This window comes from Pinus tabuliformis, chromosome 8 (genome assembly GCF_031772625.1).
Source record: "Pinus tabuliformis cultivar Carrire ecotype Pingquan chromosome 8, CPIR1, whole genome shotgun sequence".
In the NCBI taxonomy this organism is placed as follows: Eukaryota; Viridiplantae; Streptophyta; class Pinopsida; order Pinales; family Pinaceae; genus Pinus; species Pinus tabuliformis.
The window spans coordinates 1,852,509,078-1,852,531,724 of NC_142294.1; the positions used below are offsets into that span (position 1 = coordinate 1,852,509,078).

Genomic DNA, 22,647 nt, shown 5'->3' on the forward strand with positions numbered 1-22,647 from the left:
GTTAGAAATCTGAAGTTTCTAAATCTTAATGTGGCCCGATTAATTAAGTCATAAATAAATCATTCTATAATTAAAGCATTAAAGCGTTAAAAGCATTAAAGCATTAAAGCATGCATTAAAGCATTAAAGCGTTGAATTGGTATATGATGGACCTACCAGCTTAAGAGTTAAATGATATATATAAAGGATTGGGTCCTCTCTCTCCCACACAAGAGTTGCATTCTTTTCCATCAAGAAGCACATAAAGGAAGTGAGGGCAAGAGGAGAGAAACCGAATTCTGAGAAGAAGACAGAAGATGGCAGCCATTACATCTTCCGCTGTTAATCAAGGTATGTCATCTTAAACAACATATTAACATATTAAGTTCTGAATGTGAAATATTTGGTATTGATAATCTTGGGCTGTTAAAGGAAATTTTACACAGCACCCGTAAGTTCACAATAGAACGTAGTAAACCAGCAACTTCTGTCTATTTAATCGGATCATCACCATTCCTTCATACAGAGTGGAGTAGGGCTTTTGAAGTAGTTGAAAATTAGGATTTACAATGGAGAGCCTTGAAGCGAAAGAATATTGCTCCCAAGTTCAGGTGTCTGTAAATGTAATAGGGTCTATCATGGTGCCACCTTCCCGGCCTTCTCCCAAAACCATCCTCTATCTTTCCAATCTAGACGACCATCTGCTCCTCAGACTTAGATTTGATGCACTGCTTGTTTACGATAATGGTTCTCATAAACCCCAAAATCGTGTGAAAATTATTCGGGATGCACTGTCAGAAGCATTGACTTATTATTACCCACTTGCAGGCCGAGTAAAGAAAACTCCAGATGGCCGAAAACTCCAGGTAGAGTGCACGGGAGAGGGCGCCCTCTTAGTTGAAGCCGCCACGGACACCAGTCTTTCACTGTTCGGGATATTGGAAGACCCTAAACTCTCATTAGACCCTCTGCTGCATCAGCTTACTGAGGTCGAGGAAGTCCCGCCAGTCATACTTCAGGTAAATTTCATTCCTCATAGTGTTGGGTCTCCCTCTGTCATTAATCGTAAGAATTTAATGTATCGGCTGACCTTTATTTTGAAAATAATAGGTAACGCGCTTCAAATGAGGGGCCGTTGTTGTTGGTGTGAGTTTCAACCATAATCTGTGTGACGGGCGAGGGGCAGCGCAGTTTCTTATGGGAGTCGCAGAGATTGCTAGAGGAAAGGCGAAGCTTTCCATTGAACCAGTATGGCAGAGAGAAGTTCTCAAACCCCACCAGCCTCCTATATTTCTTTTTCAGCATGAAGAGTTCCTTGAAAGTGGATTCCTCGTCAACCCTAATTCTCCCATAGATCTCACTGCTGTGAAAGCCGATGATCTGGTCAACTTCTCGTTTTTCTTCACATCGGATGCTTTACAAAGGATAAAACAGCCCATCGCAGAAGAGCTGAAGGAGCATTGTACCACATTCGAGGTTTTATCCGCGTTGGCATGGCGAGCGAGAACAATAGCTCTAGGAATACCTCTTAATGCCGCTGTCAGGCTTCTTTTCGGTGTGGACGTGACGAGGGTAATGAAGTCCTCAATTGCAGAGGGATATTATGGCAATGCTCTCTGTGTGGGATGTGTAGGAAATATTACAGCACAAGAGGTTGTCAGCGGATCCCTTTCGCATACTGTAAAGATGATAAAGAAGGCAAAACTATCTGTAAACGAGGAGTACGTGAGGTCCTGCATATCCTTCATTGAGATGAAACGTTCAGGACCAGAGATCACAGATGTGCGAATATCTGCTGAAGACACGTATGTTAGTGATTGGAGATGGTTGGGATTTAATCAGGTCGATTTTGGGTGGGGTGAGCCCATTCTTGCTCGCCCTGGTAAATTTTCTGGCTGCCCGGTTTTAATGCTACCTCCACCAAAGAACAAGAGCGGAGTAACGATGGTCTTCTGCCTGCCATCCTCAGCAATGAAAGCCCTCGAAAGCGAAATGCATGGTCTGGTGTGAATTTGTAACGGTTATATATATATGATGTATAAAGAATGCATCCTTTGAAGTGTGCGGTTAAATAGTGATAATTTTTTCCAGATAAAAGCAATGAAGTAACTAGATTTGCGCTGTAGGTTTAGAAATAAGTTTAACAAGGTAGTATTAGAATCAATGTTTACCTTAGTAAATTTGGTTGGGGTTTGTTAGAGATTGCTGATATATTTTATCAACTTCTATTTGTAAATTTGGAAACTAATGCATTGTATTCGAGTTTGTATATGTATAATAAAAATGTTATTGGTTTATGTGTGAAATTTGACTACCTTCCAATTTTCTAAATTTGTATCAAAGCAGGTCTAGATTTAACTCCGTTACCTAAGGACCCAAGCGAATTATTCTAAATTTGTATCAAAACATATCAAGATTTAACTTCGTTACCTGAGGCCCAAGAGAATGAGAGATCCTTGAATTTTAATCCTATATGCGTCAGTTTATGAATGAATAGACTAGTTATTTGTTTTGGTTTGTAATGATTTCTAGCATGAATTTTCTTGTGTCTTCGGCCTATATAACATATCCATGATTGGGAGCTTGGTTTTCTTTTCACTTCCAACCCCTAACTTGCGTACAATGACTTGGTTCTATCATTTGGTTCTAGGAGACTGCACAAAATTCAATCACTAGATTTCGAGACACAGGATTCAACAATGGTGAGACACGGCTCCCAGGATTATCTCTATACTCTTGCACGTGATGCGCACAATGCGCATTATTTCATGGACACTAAGTTTTTATAGATGGGATGTGCATTAGGATGTATTTGTGGCCTCAATGTAAATCCACAGCATTCGGTGTTCATGAAGAAAAGAAAAGATATCGTGATCAAGGGATCCATGAGCGTCATAAGAGAAAGCCCCAGTTTCGCTTTTGTTACAGAAGCATCGAGCTAGCCCATCACCATAACTGTGGGCATGATTTTCTTGTCACGTCTGGTCGAATAGAGTGTGGAATCACACTAAGAGTAGCCTTTTTTACGTGGCTGTTTGGGCCCACCTCTCCATCTCCGTTAACAGAGACTGAAGTTGACGTTCTTCACCGGAATCGTTTATCGTCGGAAAACTTTTGCAGGTGGAAGCCTATCACATAAAAATGTTATGTCTGACATCTGTTACTGTTACCGGAGAACTGGAGACGGCTCACCCGCGGCTCTAAGCCACAACTGCACACCGACACAGTTAATGCATTGAAATTTTAGGTAACCACATATTTATCATAGTTGATCGAGTGCATGGTTTGCTAACCTTCACTCACCTGAAGGCCATGGATGATTTTTTATTCAAAATTTAAAGTACTATTAGTATTTATATATGGAAAAGTTAGATTCTAAATTAAAATGATCAAATTAGTATTATTTACAAATTTAATTATCATTAATATCATGATGGTGGTTAATAATTATATTAGATTTTTTTTTTTTTATATTTTTAAATTTTATAAAAACAAATTAATATATAATATTATTTTGTTTATTAAGTTTCTATAAAACTAATTTTTTCCTTCACAATATTCGATATTTGAGTTTGAGGTAAATGTGTAATTTTTCAATATGTTTTTTAAAATAAAAATAAAATATTTTCTAAATAAAAAAGAATGTCTACAATATCTCAAAAATAAAAATGAAGACATTAGTTTGGTTAGTAATTAGTTTTAATTAAAATCATTATAAAATTTCAATAATCTCACCCTCAAACAATTCAAAAGATGTAAGAATATTTCATTATCACTGTCAACTATAAATAAAATATTTAGATGTTCATTTGAAATAATATCATTTTATAACGACTTTAGAAAAGATAAATATATATATATATATATATATATATATATATATAATTTTGTGAAGAGGCCAAAGTTAATATGAGGAAGATGAGTATTAAGTTGGCACATGTACCTTTTAAAATAAACATAAAATATTTTCTAAAAAAAATATATCCACTTATAATTAAAAACAAAAATAAATATATCTATTTGATTGGTTTTAATTAAAAACATTATAAAATATCAATAACCCTATTTTCATTGGGTACACTTGGTTTGTTGTTGACATTATAACTCAAAATATGTTATAAAAATATTTCTCACTCTCAAGGTAAATAAAACATCTGAATGTTAATGTAAAATAGCATAATTTTAGATCAGCTTTAAATAATAGAGTAATTAAAAATACTTGAGAAATTATATTTAAATTTTGTGTGCGGAAGATTTATAATTTTTATTATTTTTAAAAATATTTCAATATAGGTAAACTATTTAAATACCCATTCGAACTAATTTATTTTTGTATAACTCTATAAAGGAAAGAAAGAAGGAAAGAAATATATATATATATATATATATATATATATATATATATATGGGGTAAAATTCTTAATATAGAATTTAAAAATTATTAGGAATAAATAAAAAAATGAGTTTTTAATATATAATATAAAAATAATATATCGAATTTAAAAATGATTAAGAATTAAAAAAAAAAAATGAGTTATAAGTTAAATATTTCAATAAAAAACAATTAAAATATTTCTTGGAATTGCAAGTTTAAGTTGTATATTCTACATAATCCAAGTATTCAAGGGGATTTTGAAGGGGTTGAATCCATTTATATGTTAAAAAATGCAATTTAAACAATGAAGGTCTTATATTTCACTCTAAAAGAAATTCACACCTCACCAAATTTAATCCCTCACATGCCTTGATAGATCCATGGTTAAAATGAATTTACGTAAGTGAATATTGAAACCATTTTATTTTACTATGGGGAATATATTTAAATATATGCATATATTATTCATTATTTTAAATAGATAAAAATAATTCTAAGATATATATATATATATATATATATATATATATAACTTTTTTGATTAAAATGGTAATAAAGAGGAATAATAATTATTTAATTTTAAAGTCGTAGCAAAGCTACTAGTGTCCTAATTGGGGATGCTTAGAAACTGAGGGTGTCTTATGCTCGCTCCTATAACGCTTTGCATTATAGGGATGTGTCTCAAGGCCTTGCTAGTGTGTATGGCATGAAAATAAGGTCCTTGGCTCCCAGGTGAGTCTTCTAGGAACTAAGAGATATGAGCAAGACCTAAAACCACACGACATGCCTTGTTTACTATATCATCATTCTTAAAGTGGTATATGGACATTGATATCATATTTTTTGCAGTAGCGATGATTATGCAGCGATGGTCGAGGAAGAAGTTGAGGTATTTTCGCGATAACTTAAGTTGCTTGAGTTAATGGGCGATGATCAAGACATGGCCATAACATAGACACTTAAATTTGAAATTTCTCATATAAGTTCGATATGGATATGGATAAAAAAAAATTACACAATGGGGATGTGGCTATTGGGACCTTAACTAGAATTAAGTTAAGAAAATAAGGGACTTATACCATAAATTAATCTCTAAGGATCATTGGCAATGAACATGACCTAAAATCATAATATAGACCCTTTATAAATGATATTGGCCTCATAATGGATTGTGGGTAACTTTATGATGTCTTGCATCCTAAGATGGTTTTCTCAATGCATTGGTCGAGGTCAAGGGAGGTAATTAGGGTGCTTAGGTCCTTCATGAAGGCTTAAAGGGTTAAGGTCCATTAAAAATGTTATAAACCATATAACATTTACTCTAGGTTTTGGGGTGGCATAAAGAGTGTAATGAAGGAATCAACATTAGTAAACGAGGGCTGTGCATAATATATGGTAATGGAATTTGTGAATTAAAGCATGCATTGACCAAGTTGATCTAGTAGATGGATTGATGTCAAAAGCTCAGAGTAAATGTTCATGAAAACTAGGGGAGGCATTGACGAGGAAAAGTGTTCGACGGCTAGAAGCCTAGTTGTTGATGCCCTCTTTTTCATGTTGTCTTCTCCCACTACCATGAATGGGTCGTCATATCTCTTACCTCCCCGTCTAGGTGTGCCTTATTCTGTTTTCTTTTCTCACCATTTTCTGGGTTTTTGGTCGTGTTCATTGCTTGCCAATGCCGTAACATGCTAACTTCCATCATTGTCAGTTGGTTTTTCATTCTCTTTGTTGGGGTCATGGTCTGTTTCTATTTCCTTTGGTGTCATTATGTTGTTAGATGTTGAACAATTTTTTGGGGTATTGGTGTGTTTCTACCCCCTTTTCTCTATTGTGGTGTATCTGCAGGTTGTCTCACAGTTGAAAATAATTTATCCATCATTTTCGCCTGTGCTATTGGCATTTTTATTGTTGTAAGCTCTGTTGCTATTGCAAAATTAATGTTATTGTTTTTGGGGTTTGCAACCCTAAACATGTAATGTTTTGTTGCCTAGTTCTGAGCTTGTGTATGGACTCTCTCGGTCATTTTTTTGATTTTTTAGATTGTTCTCAGTTTTATTTTATTTAGGGGTTTCGATCTTGTAGTTTTTACATAGCAAAATTTTCTTTTCTAGGCCCTAGGGTTTTTTTTTTTTGTTCGAACCCTAGGGTTTAAATGTTTTTCTGAAATGTATAGTAAAATTCCATATGGAATGGTCTTTATGCTTGCCCTTCTAGGTTTTTATTTTTTGATGGTTGATAGATTTTTTTCTCATCCTGTATCTATGGAATGCATTTTTGTGTATCCAAAATGTAAATTCATTCATCTTTGATGAATAAAATTACGCTTATTTTTCTATGAAAAACAAAAACATTGATGAAGACTACTTCTCCCATCCTATGTCAACTAAGCTAAGGCTTCTATGCCAATCTAGTAAATGTTTTTAACACCAACAATAAGTTTCAAATGGTGGCTAGTTATTGTGCCATGACACTTAATCCGACATAATCAACTCTTTCTCTTATCGTCCTCAACCTTCATCATTGTCACTCCCTCCATCTCTCGAGGTACCTATAATAAAATGTGGTGATTTCCTCGAAGGGAGAATCTATTCATAGTAATAGAGGGAGGAATATAATATGGGTGATGCCTTATTGTATCTTATTTCCATATTAAAATGTTAACTTTGAAGAAGTGCATTACGATAGATGTAAGGCTTTTACAACGCATTAAAGGGTGTTTTGAAATGAGAGAAATATTAGGTTAGCCCATCTAGAATTGTTTATAAGATATAGGCATAAAGGAACATGATGAAAGTCATGTTGATAAGAGGAAGGAATCATTACCATGGAAAAAAAGAAAGTGTGGATGCGATAACATGGTTGTTATAACCATTAAAACAAAAATGAAGAATAAACCATCAACTAAAAAAATATATCTAAAATAGATGAAAAAAGAAAAAAATCTACCTAAAAGAAGAGTCCCTCATCCAAGAATACACTTTAAAAAGAAAGTAACAAAGTAAATACACCAAAAATTTCTAAGATAAATGTCTAAAGCCTTTCTATATGACGCTAATAGAAGAATGCATTTAAAAAAAAAATAAGAAAGTGACATGAAGCAAATGTAGCAAAGAGAAAATTTAAGGTAAATGTTATAAATCTTCTATATGAAAAACCACAATTGAAAACACAAACAATCATAAGGATAAGAAAAATGCCACATTGGGATGGAGAATAAGAAATTGTGGCTATGATAGTTGAGATACCACTCGACTATCAACCATGTCGTCACTCATAGGATCATTACTGAGGAATGTCACAATAGTAAAGTTGATCTCTTTTGTTGCTTTATGGACATTAGAAAAGCCTTTGCCATTGTTCCTCAAGATAAGATTTGGAAAAGACTTGATGAGATAATGATTCCTCCTAAGTTGCAACTTGTTGTGATTGGCTTCTATGAGACGGTTGTTGCCAAGCTTAAGATCAAAAAAGGGCCGTATAAAGATATTAAATGCAATGTCGGGGTTAACAAAGGGTGTCCCATTTCCCCTACCCTTTTCAATGTTTACGTTGATAAGCTAGAGGAGTGTTTGGAAATTGCGAGGTGCAAGGGGACCGATCTTTCTCATATTATCATTACTCTTCTCCTTTATGCCGATGATATCATTCTTCTTACTAGAAGGCATGAGGACCTGAACAGGTGACTTAGGATCTTCATGACTATTTCTCTAAGATGGCTATGAATGTTAATATTGACAAGACTAAAATCATGATAATTAAATCCAAAAAGATCAAACATGGAAATTTCGTCTATGATAACAATTGCTTGGAACATGTCTCTTCTTAAAAGTATTTGGGTATTGACATTCCTTATCAAGTCAACTGGAATTACAACATTGAGAAAAGGATTATTGGATTCTAGAAAGCTTATTATGAGCTCGAAAAAAAATGTAAGGATGTCGATATTTATATTTTGAGTAAAATAAGGTTCCTCTTTGAGATCCTCATCACCCTTATTGTCCTATACGATTGTGAAGTATGGTGTGGAAGTATATCTAAAGAGTCATGGAGAAATATTGAGATGATTCAAAAGAATTTCATAACCTACAATCTCAAGATCAAGGGAAATACCCCCTACCCTATCTTCCTGATTGAAGTTGGGCTCTCCCCTATTGAAAGAAGGGCTATTTTTTAGTAACTCCTGTATAAGAAGAATATTTACAACATGGAATCCAAGAGGCTTCCTAAAATTGCTTCTAACTTTAGTCAAAACCCCCACCTTCACCTCAAGTGTGGGTGGCATAATGATGCCCAATCTTGGCTTAACCACGGGGGGAAAATGAGGAGATCATCTTGGGAAGCAATGATAGTGTCAAAGATGCTATCACCTCCAAATATAAAGATAAGATATGGGATGCTAAGGAGATGCAGCGTAAAAGGAAGTTAAGATATTATAAGGAGGTGATCAACCCCACCCTTGAGAACCAGAATTATCTTTCTATTTTGACCAACTTGAAGAAAAATATGAATATCTCTAAGATAAGAGCTAATTCTCATTATATTCGAGGTGAAAACAAGCGCTTGTTTACTCGTAAGACTCCCTAGGACGATAGAATTTGGAAACTTTGTGATACTAAGAAGGTTGAGGATAAAAAGTACTTTCTTTTAGATTGCTCAACCCTTATTCACATACGCTCTCATTTCCCTAACATATGTCACACATCCATCTTCTTGATTTTTTAATTCAACCCAACTATAGTGATCTTGTGTGTTGATTTCCTTTCTTTTTGAGCATAGAAATAAGAGTTTCCATAGACCGCATTGGCCTTAGTGGACATTAATCATTATCATCATCGTCATCATAAAGAAAATGTACCTAAAAAGAATAGAGGCCCTTATCCAAGAATATACTAAAAAAATAATAAATAACAAAGAAGGTAAGAAAGCACATGAAAATATTCTAAGCCTCTTATAATCCTAATCCAAGAATACACTAAAAAAATGAATGGAACTTTAAGAAAGTAACAAAGTAAATGTACCAAAAAATTCTAAGATCATATATATATATATATATATATAAAATTTGAGAACGTAAACAACTTAGTGTGGATAAAAAGAAAACAATAACGTGGAAGACAAAAAAAAAAAAATTGTTCAAGATAACATTGTTATTGTAGCCATTAAATTAAATTAAAAATTAAAATATAAAATAAATAAAGTAAAAAAGAAAATTTATTTAAAAGAAGAAAAATACATCACGAAAATATAAATTAAAAAATAAATAAAGAAAAAAAAACATAGTAAGTGAACCCATGTCCATGGGGCTTTAGATGGACCATGAATGGTGCATTATTAAAGTATTATCTATCATAAGTGCAGATTCAAATTTTTAATAGATAAACCAATTAAAAATAAATAAACCTAAAATAAATTCCATAATTTTTTATATCTTTAAACAAAAGCTTATAAATAACAAGATAAATGTATCAAAATATATATATGCCACAAGCTTAAACTATATAAAAAAACAAAAAAAACAAAAAAAAAAAAAAAAACTTTCAAAAAAATATTAAATTATACACTCTCATATATATATATATATATATTAATTACAAATTTGAAATTACAAAAAGTTTTTGAATTTAAATACAATAAATTAAAAAATCGAAGATTTTGTAATAGAAATATGTGAAATGAGAACAAACACACTAGAAAAAATTTATGTTAGTTGTAATTTCATGATGTTAATTGTACTTTCATGTGCTTGCAAATTCTAGTAACTAGGGCATTTTGATTATCATATGGATTTATGAAAATAATTTAAATATAAAATATAGTTAATATGTAAATTAGGAATTTCTCTTTCTCTTTTTGTTTTTGAGGTGATATATTGGCAATAATTAATTTATTTGCAACAAAGTTAATAATTTAAATATACAATATAGTTAATATGTAAATTATGAATTTCTCTTTATGTTTTTGAGGTGATATATTGGTAATTTAGGTAAATATTTAAAATATTTGCAATAAAGTGATTGGGGTGAAAGAATTAATAAAAATATTTGATTAATAAATAATTTAAATATACAATATAGTTAATATGTTAATAATTTAAATACAAAATATAGTTAATATGTAAATTAGGAATTTCTATTTTTATTTTTGAGGTGATATATTGGTAATTTAAGTAAATAATTAAAATATCTACAACAAAGTGATTGGGTTGAGAGAAATAATAGAAATATTTGATTAATAAATAATTTGAATATACAATATAGTTAATATGTAAATTGGGAATTTCTCTTCTTGTTTTTTAGGTGATATTTTGGTAAGTTAAGTTAATACTTAAAATATTTGGAGAAAAGTTAATAATTTAAATATATAATATAGTTAATACGTAAATTAGGAATGACTCTTTTTGCTTTTGTTTTTTATTTTGAGGTGTTATATTGGTAATTTAAGTTAATAATTAAAATATTTGCAACAAAGTGATTTGGTTGAGAGAAATAATAGAAATATTTGATTAATTTCAAGTATAAGTGTTGTTTATGAAAGAAAAGAAAAAATACATAAAAAATGTTCAATTTAAAAAAAAAAAATCACAATATAAAATAATAATCCGATATACAGTTGGTATTGATCATAATTAATAATGTGCAAATTGAATATTATATTATTGGAAGAGTATTTTCAAGTGAATTCAATTTTAAGCAATATTCAATATAATTACTGGAAACGAAATATTCTTTTTAATAAATAGATTGATAATTATTGGAAATGAAATATTCAATTTAAATCTATCCCTTTTAATAAATAATTTTTTTCTTCATTACCTCTTAATCGAATTATACCATATCTAAATAACTAGTAGAAATGAAATATTCAATTTAATTATTTATTTATTTATTTAATTTTTTACTTTTTATATATAAAAATAAAGTTTCTCTCCATTTTCCGTGAATCAAATTATACCACATCTATTATTTGTTTTATCTTCTTTAGATATTATAATAAAAACATTCCATCATTTTAAAATAAATTAAAAAATAAAAAATTTACATTGAAATTTACAAATATGACCAAATTCTCTATTCTAAATAACCTCATCCAAGAAGGCATAAACAAATACTTCATAAATTATGAAAAAATATGATAATGTATTCATCTTACTATAAATAAACTTAAAATCTACCCAATTAAAAACTACATACCAAATGTATGTAATTTACCAACAATAACACCATAACTCTAATTACTCACACCAAACCAGCATTTAATACTTTAAGTTAAGTTCACATTCTAAAAAGGTTTCGCTGTGAGCAAGATATTGGAAAATGTAGCCTCTGAAGTTGACCTGCAAGGAAAAAAAGAGGCGAGGGGTCTCGTATCTATGATATGATTTTCAATCTACTCCTGAATCTTTTACACAGAACTCCAAACCTGAATCTTTGTGTTTTCGTTTGTTGTGTTTCCAAATTTGATTGCAGTAATTGTATTTTCTTGGTTGATAAATTTTTAATGTAATTGATGGTTTCCCAAATAATCTATACTAGGTGGATCAAGATCAAGAAACACAAATTAATTCAGGGAAATTTACGATACAAAACTTTTATAGCTACAATATAAAGCTTTAAAAAACTGTCAGTTGTGGAAATTATCGGAGGCTAATACCTACAATATAAAGATTTTAAAAACTGTCAGTTGTGGAAATTATCTGAGGCTATTACCTTCGCAAGAGTAGTGGCAATGTGATGTCCAATATGAATCCTCTTACTGTTTTCCTGGGCTCTCGCTCTGCTTTCTCCAATTACCCTCCATCAATTCATACTAAACAGAGCATTTTTGAAATAAGCGAGTGGACAAAGGAGAGGCGGTAAAGCACAGGGGGTTTATATTTTGAATTCGAATTTGAAATTGAAACTCAATCGATTCACAGGGGTTATAAAGTACACTGAAAGGACACACGACGACAGGGGTTCTCAATTGTAAATTTTCCAGGACTTTCAGACTTCGGCAAGAGATGAGTTTCTGTTGTTATGTAAACTAGCGGTAATGGAGACAGTGAGGGGCCCAGTTTTCCACATCGACAAACATAACGAATCTGCAATCGAGATAATCTCCGTGGCTCAGTAAGAGTCTGATATATATTGTACTTCCTAATTTCCAATGCTTGAGGAATTTTGGCGATCTAGATTCACATTCAAATGAGATGACATGTTAGTTGATTTGAAAGGAAGGTCTGTTGAGACCACTATTTCTACTCCTATAAATATGAACAAAAATTCGGTATGATGTGAATTATTCTAATGGTGACATGAATGTCTTTTTCAGAAAAAGGCGTTGTTCCTGTGACCTGGTAGAAAAATGAAAGAGCTTTGTCCCTGGGCTCTGTCTATGTAAACTTATGTTTATGAAAAATATAACCTATTGTGCAGTGGTAGCAAGGCATCTGCAAAGCTTTCCTTACAATTTTACTTGCATTAAAATCAAAGTTCCAAAGTTCGATGCTTTCTAACTTTGGGTTTGTTTTGGTTTGTAAAATAAAATATGAAGATCCAAACAAAGGAAGTCACATAATTTAAGTTGATGGTTCTTGATGCAAGAGAACGCATAATTTGTTTGATAATGTTTATAGTCTGCTATAGTTTGTGGTTCTTGGATCATTGGGTAATCAAAGAACAATGGATATGGGTTATAATTTGTGATCTTTTTGTATTAGTAAGTTAGTGTATAGTAGGCCACTTTGAAAGATTTATTTTTGAATACATTCAGTAAGTTGAGTAGCAAATACAACTTGCTATGTACTCCAATAGATGGATGTATGTTAATTTAATGACTCCGCAACATATAAAAGGATGTCAATTCAATCATTGGTCTTACAAATAGGTCATCGATCGTCATAAGCAATTGTATCTTAAATGGGTTGAATGGTACCTCGAAGTTGATGGTAGAGAAAGGCGGTAGTCTATGATATTTCAGAGTTGATAGATGTGATCATGAAGACCAAACCATATAGAAATAAATAATATTTTATGTGATTTCAATATTATTCTCAATGATGTACTCATTAACAGATGGTACCGGAATTATCGTTTACAATATTAATTTTATTTTTTTTACATTTGTTGGAGATATTCTCTTAACTTCTATCTCCACATTTGGAATAAGTTGGATCTTACAACACCTACATAAATGCATTGTATGTGAGTTTGTATATGCAATAATAATAAAAGTGAATTTTTGTGTGAAAATATGAGTAATTTCGAATCTTATAAAACTTAGATCCATATTAACTTCAAAGCTATCAAAATTCTCTTTAATATCTACTCTCTCAAGATGTAAAACTATTTTTAGGGAAAATCCAATTAAGAGATTACAATTGTCTTATAGGCTTATATAAACACCAAAATAGATCCATGTAAAATCCAAAGATACTTTTTTTTTTTTTCTCTGCAAATACTAATTCTATTAAAAAAGGTGAAAAAATATGTACAATGAGGTCAAGCCCTCAGAGGAGGCCGAGGCCATTCCTCAACCAAAAACTCTTAAACTGTCAACCAGATTTACAATACAGACCTCAGAGATTTGATTTCGGTCCCTGACATACTGACAAAATTTACCCGGACTACAGCTATCATGACCTTCAGTGACCTCAAAAACACAGTAGCGCCTAGCATAGCTGTCTTTAAAACAAAAATTGAAAACTGTGTTGGCTGGAATTGCTACCTAAAGCATGAGACTGAAACAGACAAGAGCTTTTAACTGCAAAATCAAAGACACGGGATCAAAAAAGCATAGCATGTGCACCGAGTAGAGTTTAATCCGCATGACTTGGAGAAGCTTGCATATCCTCCTTCGCCTGGCTTGGAGAGGCGACCCAAGTAACGAACCCGTCTTCGTCCAGAACCGGCGCTCCATCAGAATCAGTAACCAAATGTAAACAGCCAGTTGCTTTTTGAGATGGCTCGCAAACAATGTCATCTTCCTTAGCGGGGTCAGGCTGTTGAGGCGCTTCCGGGACAGGGGCGTCCTCATGGCGGTCGACATGAAACACCAACCCAGTCATATCCCCAAGTAGAATGCTGTCATCCTGAGAATGTGAGGAAGCGGGAGGAGTCGAGTTGAGCTAGTTGCTCTCCTCCTCTGAGACAAATACTGTAAAATTCACTGTCACCACCGGCCTGTTGAGCCGACTTTGGAAAATGAATCTGGAGGTCTGGTAGGAGTTATTCGGGATGATCCTCTCTTGGTCTGAAAGCGGAGAAGAGGGAGGGACTAAGGCAATTGGGGCAACCTGCTGAGGAACAGATTGAGAAGGGCTAGCCCTGATCCCAGACTGACCCCCCCCGATGCGGGATACCTCGACTACGAGGCATTATATCAGAAGCAAAAGACCTGAGAGATCGATTGAGACAGAGTAAACCTGAAATGGCAGGAGTGCTGCTGAAATCCTGACGATTCCAGAGCCGAGCGATTAAGTTGACAGGAAAGACTAGACAAGGAAACTGAAGCAGCTTAGCTTCATATAGAACATAGTCATTAACTATAGCAGAGGAATTGAGCTGCTCCATGTTAATGCGCCGAATTGAGAACAGAGTAGCCATGCTCGCATTGAAATCCAACTTGCTTCGAGACTGAACAGGCTTTAATTCACCTGCCATAAACCTAAACTACCTCCGATGACGCGTACCCTGTAGACCTTCCGCCTGCCATCCGTCAGGCCAGGTGTCTGCGTGGCATGCTCGGACATTGATTGCAGATATGATCACCCGCATCCGGGTGCGTATCCTTTATCTGAGATTTGTCCTGAGTGACAATTTCCTGGACTTTGGCGATTTGGTCCCTGGAAGCTAAGCTGGCGACAGTACCTTCAAAGTAACCATCCTTGGCATCCACTCCAATGTTGGCAAGAAGATCAGCAAGCTTATTTCCTTCCCTTCTGGTGTGTTTGAATGTGATTGCTTGGTGCTGAGAAAGCCAGTGATTTATTAGCTCAAGCCTTTGGGCCATTCTCCAGCTATTGCTTACCTTGTGAATGGGTGAACCGTGTTGAAGCTTTATGATCATTCTCATTAGGATCTGCGAATCTCCTTCTATAATGAGAGGAAAAAAATCCCTTTCATGGGCTAATTTGAGACCTCGCCATAATCCCTCCAATTCTGCTGAGTTGTTGGTGTCCCATCCTATCGAGCCCATGAAGATGCATTGAGGATCACCATTATGGTCTCTGAAAGCCCCTCCGTATCCTGCTTTCCCTGGGTTTCCTTTAGAGGCCCCATCAAAGTTGAGCTCGAGCATGTCTAAGGGCGGCGGAGTCCAATTGCTTGATTCCTGACTTTGCATATTGGGGTTCTTTTTATTGATTGAGTTTTGGTTTATCTGAAGCCTCCAATTGTCCCATACTGTTTTTTCCTGAGGTAGTGTGGGAAGATCTTCTGAATGCCAATCTCTGATTGATAGAGTCTCCATAATGTTCTGATGAAATTTGTTCCAGATTTTTCCTAGAGGCATAGTTTGATCTTTGAATATTCTTCTGTTACGCTCTTTCCATCTATTCCACATCAGTAAGCCAGGTATAAGATGCCACAAGGTGTTAAGGAGGTTGCTTTGAAATGGCTTTTGACTCCAATTGCGTATGGTGATTTTGAGGTCTCCTTGAACTCTTCCCTCTTTTTGACAGCGGAAAGCAACCTTCTCCCATAGTTTCCTCACAGTTTGACAAGTTTGCATAAGATGAAGGGTTGTTTCCTCCTCTTGCCTGCACATGTGACATATAGATGGTCCCGAGAAGCTTCTTTTCCTGAGATTATCCCACGTTAGAATTCTGTTGTGACAAAGAAGCCATAGAAATGTAGAAACTTTCGGTCAATTGGAAGTGTGCCAAATTTTTTCCCATAAGTTATCTTTGTTTAGCTACTCTTGTATGATTATGTTGTACGCTTCCTTTGTAGTAAAATTTCCTTTCTCTTCATAGCCCCATCTTAAAATGTCCATTTCTTCTGAGACCATGATTGGCCTCTTTTGTAATTCTGTATTGAGAAGTTGCTGAGTTTGTGCAGAGCTATTCGGTAGAAATTGATTTGCATTTTTCCATTGCCTATATTCTTGAGCTATAGCTGTGTTCCAAAATTGATTGACTTTGGCTAGTTGATTTATCTCCCGCTTTGCAGGTGGAAGGTCTTGGAGAATGTCTCTTATTTTTGGTAATTGCTACCATGAGTCCTCCCAAAAACAAGCAGTGGTTCCACTTTTGATTTCCCAAAAACTATGTTCTTGTATGAGATTTTTGTGTTATATGGCTGAATTCCATATTGTCGATCCCGTACTTATCTCTGTCATTCGTATTCTTTCTTCCATGGGGCAGTTGCTTGCATATTTAGCTGTCCAAAGGGAGGCCCATGGAGTATTAGGATGGGAAAGCCATCTCCACCAGATTTTTGCACCCATTGCCTTATTGTTGTGCTCAGGATCTCTTAGACCAATACCTCCTGCTTTCTTAGGAAGACAAACTTTATCCCATTTAATTAAAGCCCATTTACGATTTTGGCCTGAGCCTCCCCACAGAAAGTTGCGCTGGAGATTCTTGATTTCTTTGAGAACCCATTTGGGGGCAGCTAGGATGGAGAAAAGATAGAGGGGCATGGAGTGAAGGACTGCCTTGATAAGAATGATTTTGCTTGCCACATTCAGAGCCTGATTAGTCCAGAGGAATAGTCGAGTCTCTAGTTTTTCCAACAATTGCTTCCAGGAAGAATGTTTAAGAGCTGAGGCCATTAGAGGGGCACCGAGATACTTGGAGGGAAGGGATGCACTGGTGAAACCCAGAATTCGACCTATGGCTCTCTGGGTAGGAACAGGAGTATTAAAGAAGAAGATTTGGGATTTGACTCGATTGATAAGGGCACCAGAAGCATCAGAGAAAGTTGACAGGATTGATTTGAGGAGGCGAGATTCTTGCACCGAAGGATGGCCAAAAAGCATATTATCATCTACAAATTGCTGGTGGGAGTAGGGAGGGGAATTGTTAAAAGAAAGACCTCTTAATTATTGATCGAGCCTAGCAGCGATGATGCTTCTACCCAATCCCTCAGCCATTATTACGAAGAGAAAGGGAGACAAGGGGTCTCCTTGCCTTATCCCTCTGGAGGGACGGTAAGTAGCCGAAGGAATACCATTAATTAACACAGAGAAGAAAGTTGAAGATAATAGGTTAAAAATCCATCTGACCCATGAGTGTGCAAAGCCAAAGGCAATAAGAATTTTTTGTATATAGACCCAACTGAGACTATCAAAAGCTTTAGATAGATCTAGCTTAAGCAACATACCTGGCTTCTTGGTTTGCTTTAAGGAGTGGATTATCTCATGATTTAGAATAATCTCGTCTGTTATTTGTCGACCTTCTACATAGCCTGATTGCTCGGGCGAGATAATAAGAGGGAGTAGCGGCTTTAATATTGTTGCTATTACTTTTGAAGTAATTTTATAGATGTTGTTACACAGAGCAATAGGTCTGTATTTGTCAGGGGTGTTGGAATCTTCCCCCTTTGGAATTAAGGCTATGAAGGTAGCATTTAAGCCTGGATACATCCATTTGAGAGCTCTGGATTCCTCCACGACTTGCCAGACCTCATTCTTTATCAAGTCCCAAAATTTATGAAAGAAATTCGATGTAAAGCCATCTGGACTTGGCGCTTTCCCCTCCTTCATTTGTTGAACTGCCTCTTCAACTTCCTGTAAGCTAATAGGCTTAATGAGAAGACTATTATGTTCCTCTGTTATTATCCTGGGTATGTTCTTTAGAAGCTTGTTGATAGCCGGCATTCTGTTGATGTTGGGTTCCTGATGAGCTTTCTTGAAATAGTTGAGAAATTCCCCTTTAATTCCATCATGAGTTTCAATTTTCTCCCCCTGTTCATTTTTAATTTGAGTGATATAATTTATCATTCTGCGCTGCACAGTAGTTTTATGAAAAAAATTTGTGTTCTTTTCTCCACTTTTTAGCCATCTGATTCTTGATTTCTGTCTCCATAATGTTTCCTCCTGTTTGTCCCTTTCTAAAATTTTTGATTCTATGGATTGCTCCTGTTTAGTAAGTTCCTCCGTACGCCCAGCAGTGATAATGGTTCGCTGAATTTTCTTCATCTCTCCGTTGAGCATGGCTTGGGCTTTAAAGATGTTGCCAAAAGTGTTATGATTCCATTGTTTGATTGCCCCTTTTAGATGCTTGAGTTTTTGCTGGAATCTGGACATTCTAGTACCTTCAGCCGGGATGAAGTTGAGCCAGGTTGATCTAACTAGCTCTTCAAAGTCTGGGTGAGATAACCAAAATTCTTCAAATCGAAAGGGGCATTTGAGATTGTTGCCTGGCCTATTCCATTGTAACTCGATAGGGCAGTGATCTGATCCAGAGATAGGGAGAATAGATGCCGTGAATTCCCCTCCTAAGTGAGTTGCATTATCTGAGATGAGGAATCTATCAAGACGCGAGGCGATCTGCTGCAAACCTTCCCTTTCGTTAGTCCAAGTGAAGAGGTCGTTGCTTGTGGGAATATCTATCAACCAGTTGTTATTAATGAAGTTTTTCAGTAGATTGCCATCACTATTTGCTCTACTTCTTCCTCCTTGTTTTTCTTCCATGCTGGCTATCATGTTGTAATCGCCTCCAGAGATCCACAATGGGAACGGCCTATCTTTATTGAGTTCTGACAATATATTCAGGATTTGAGCTTTTTGAGGAGTATCCTGAGGAAAGTATACATTAGTTATCAGTCCATGGGTATTAGTACCTGAGAGGTGGAAAGTTGCCTGGATGAAACTTTTGTTAGCTTGTATATTGTTGAGTTGGATGGCCCGGTCATCCCAAAGGATTTCCAGTCCTCCCGAAGCTCCCTGAGCATCAACAGCTGTAACTAGCCCTCCTGGCCAAGCTTTCGCTGCTATTTTTTCCAAAATTGTTGAGCTGCATTTCGTCTCCTGCAGAAAGAGTATACTTGGTTTTTCTTGCATCAGCATATTTTTTAATAATCTACCTTTCCGCGGGCCATTGATCCCTCTGATATTCCATGATATCAAATTCATTGAGAAGGGTGGGGGTTTGCATTGAAATACTTGGTCAGTTTGGCATACCTCTCTGACTCCACTAATATCTCTCCAATCTTGATAGTTCTCTCCAATGTTGTTTTTCTACCTCTCTTCTTATTGTCCTTGTTGATAAATTTACCATCCCATGGACTTCCTATTTGGACTCCTAGAGAGTATTTCTTCTGTTCTCTGTTCAGGACTTCTACTAGGTTATCCACTTGTCGTTCTGGTATTTTTTCAAAATTCCCTGTCTTGCATGCTTGTTCCAAACCTAGTATGTCCAGCTCCCCTATGTCTAAGGGCTCCGGATCTTCTTCCATGTTTTGAGGTGCTTGAGAGGTATCCTCTCGCTCATTTGAAGATTTTTCATTTGGCTGCGAGTATTCAACGTCCATTCCTTGTGATTGCCATGGCAGGGATTTGGCTTGAGAAATCAAGTTTACTTGCTTTTGGGTTTTCTTTCCTGCTTGCCTTGATGTCTCGCCTGGTTGTTCTTGATGGGTCTCTTTGTCTTTCGCCCTTTCCTTCTCCAGATCTTGCTCATCGTCCTTGTCCAGTGCTTCGAAACTGTTGCTTGTTGTGGGCATTGCCTTATTGACTGGATTTACCTTGGGATTGCCTGTTGCTTTCTTGTTTCCTCTCCTTCGATTTGTTACCTTGGTGAATCCATCTGTTGTTTGATTGTCAGAACTGTCTTGGGAAGAGGGTTTCTTATTTTGAGGACAATCTCTATAGAGATGCCCTATATCATGGCATTTCCTGCATCTAAAGGGCACATGTTCATAGTCTATAACTTGAATCCACTCAGAGTCTTCATGAAAGAAACTTACCGTGTCTGGCAACGCTTGCTTGAGATCCATGTAAACACAGATCCGAGCATAGGATGTATATCTGCATAGTTTTGTTTCTTCTGCAATCTTTACGAACTCGCCAATTGCGTTCCCAATCTCTTGTAGAGACTTTTCTTCCCAGTATTCCCACGGCAGTGAATAAAGCCTTATCCACACTGGCACAGAGCTCAGATCCTCCTTTTCTGGGTTGAATCTTTTGACCCAACCTTTAAGATATAATCCTGTGGAGTTGAAAAAATAAGGACCCCCATCCAATATCCTATTGCAGTCTTCCAGGCAGTTAAAAACTGCAGTGAAGAAGCCCTTGGCTCCTAAATGCAAAGAGATGTGCCCCTTTGGATGCCATTTGCTATTGATCCAGCTTCGCAGCGCCCTCTCTGTCGGCCATATTCCTATGAATTTACTGATCAGCGCGTGATCCCTCATGTACTGTATCCTAGCATTGATACGTTCACTCGGGAAGTCCACCCTTGGTCTGTGGGCCGCTACAGGCTTGCAAGTGGAAGAACTTGCCCTATTCCTTTCTTCTGCGTCAATGTCCTTTCCTTTCTGTTGTCTGTGGTCCATTGTGCCACCGCTCAGTTCATTTTCATTCTCCTTGTCGGCCGTATGCCGTGATCGGTTGTCCGGATTGGGGGGAGGCCCCTGGCCCTCCCCCTGAGGGGGTTGCATTTTGCCCTGTTCCTTATGGGCGCTTCTTCTTGATCGTTGGTTCACCAGACTCTACCGGTTGTACCAAGTTTGACAGGCCTGCCGTTTGCAGGATTCGCAGAAACCCTAGGGTTGGTTGCAGCAGCCGTAGGTCATCCGCCCCTTCCTCAATTCCACAATTTAACTGTTAGTTAAAGGAATTGTATTTCAAATCCAATGATACTTGAGGAAAGGTTTATTTTCTAAATATTGTTGGAAGTTTAATGGATTTTGAGTTAAGTTAAATCCATGTCCATTATTTATAATACTGTTTATTAAAAACCCAATAATTAAACCAATAGCAACCTCCACCCTGGAATTGGATAGATTAATCATTTTGTGAATCACAAATTCTAATATTACGGTTGAGAATGAAGGATGTTTGCATATTATAGTCATAGCCAGCAATCAACTAATAAATTTCCTCTTGATAACTTCTTTGCATATCTAAATCAAGCCTTTAAACCATATCTAACTTATTTATTACAAAAAATGATTAAAATTTACCATAACAATTATTTATTACCATGTATTAAGATTAGAGAAAATGAAATTAAAGAAAAAGAGAAATTGATGAAAAGAACAGAGGTAGATCAAACAAGCAAATCACATTTGTAAATAATTACAAATGGAAAAACCATTATGTATGTACAATGAACATGGTTTATGATATCTAGGCGGGCTTATGAAATGTTCTACCTCCCAACATTCTTCTCCACATGTGTTTGTAGGTGGCTCTTGTATTGTGATAAAAAAAACAAAATGTGACTCTTTAATAGAGACCGCTGAAATGCAATGTGGGTTTATCTTTGGGAAAATATAATTGAGATGTTTCAAAAGTGTAATTACCCATTCCTATGTGCAGGTTTGTAAGCCGAGCTTTGGGCTATTTATTTGCATTACATTTAGAGTTGTCTCTTGCATTGCGATAAAATAAATAAATGTGACTCTTTAATAGAGAGTTGAAATGCAATGTTTGTTTATCTTTGGGAAAATATAATTGAGATGTTGTAAAAATGTAACTATTCATTCCTATGTGTTGTGGGGGAAAGTATCCAACTCGGAATGACCCTAACCCACTCTAAGGGTGACAGTTCCTTAGCAACAGCTGAAAGCAAAGCTATCTAAAGTTTCTTCTTTATGACATGCAAGAGATAAAAGGAAGAGATCCACTTACCGATGTCTTGCGCAAATGGTCGATCCAATCTCTTCTATTTGCCGCTTGCTCCCGGCTCCAAGTCTTTTCACGGCCCCAGCTACACGAGATCCTGTAAACAAGACAAAGAAAGGAAACTACAAGCAGCATGCATTCATAATCGATTTAAGGATTAGCATAAATCAAATACGCAAGTAAGACAACACATCATTGAAACACATGCGAATAGAAGAACCTCAAATGCTTTATTAATATATGGAAGTAAGGTTCAGGCGGTGATACAACCATGAAAGGTCCAATCCAGCATCACCTTCCCGACGGAGAGAAATCTCTTCTTCACCTCCCTCAAGCAATCACCCAATGCTCACAACTGTAAACCAACAGCAATTTTTTGCACTCAATTCCGCCCCCCCAGATCCCATGGGATGAGATCCTTATATAGAGTTTTGGAGTGAAGATAAGTCAGCTTGATGTGTGACTTGTTGTCCTCTTCAACTCCAGTTGTTCTTTAGTTCTTCACTTGGAGTTTCTAT

The 22,647-nt window shown here is 35.6% G+C and overlaps 1 protein-coding gene and 1 pseudogene across 1 annotated transcript; one reads left to right on the forward strand and one right to left on the reverse strand.

The window, feature by feature from the left end:
- Positions 1-520: 520 nt before the first annotated feature.
- LOC149243665 (taxadien-5-alpha-ol O-acetyltransferase-like) lies at positions 521-2,276 on the forward strand (annotated as a pseudogene).
- A 14,351-nt stretch (positions 2,277-16,627) lies between these two features.
- On the reverse strand, positions 16,628-20,940 carry LOC149243666 (uncharacterized). The gene is made up of 4 exons (XM_089371275.1): positions 19,463-20,940; positions 18,442-19,295; positions 17,662-18,210; positions 16,628-17,325 (listed from the first exon to the last, which is right to left on the reverse strand). Exons 1-4 carry the CDS (start codon positions 20,938-20,940, stop codon positions 16,628-16,630), a joined length of 3,579 nt encoding a protein of 1,192 aa, XP_089227401.1.
- Positions 20,941-22,647: the final 1,707 nt, after the last annotated feature.

Coding starts and splice junctions, on each gene's coding strand:
- LOC149243666 (XM_089371275.1), bottom strand. CDS start 20,940: ATGCAACCCCCTCAGGGGGAGGGCCAGGGGCCTCCCCCCAATCCGGAC. Junction 19,296..19,462: donor ATATTAGTGGAGTCAGAGAG/GTATGCCAAACT, acceptor GACGAAATGCAG/CTCAACAATTTTGGAAAAAA. Junction 17,326..17,661: donor AAAGCAAACCAAGAAGCCAG/GTATGTTGCTTA, acceptor AGCAATTTGTAG/ATGATAATATGCTTTTTGGC.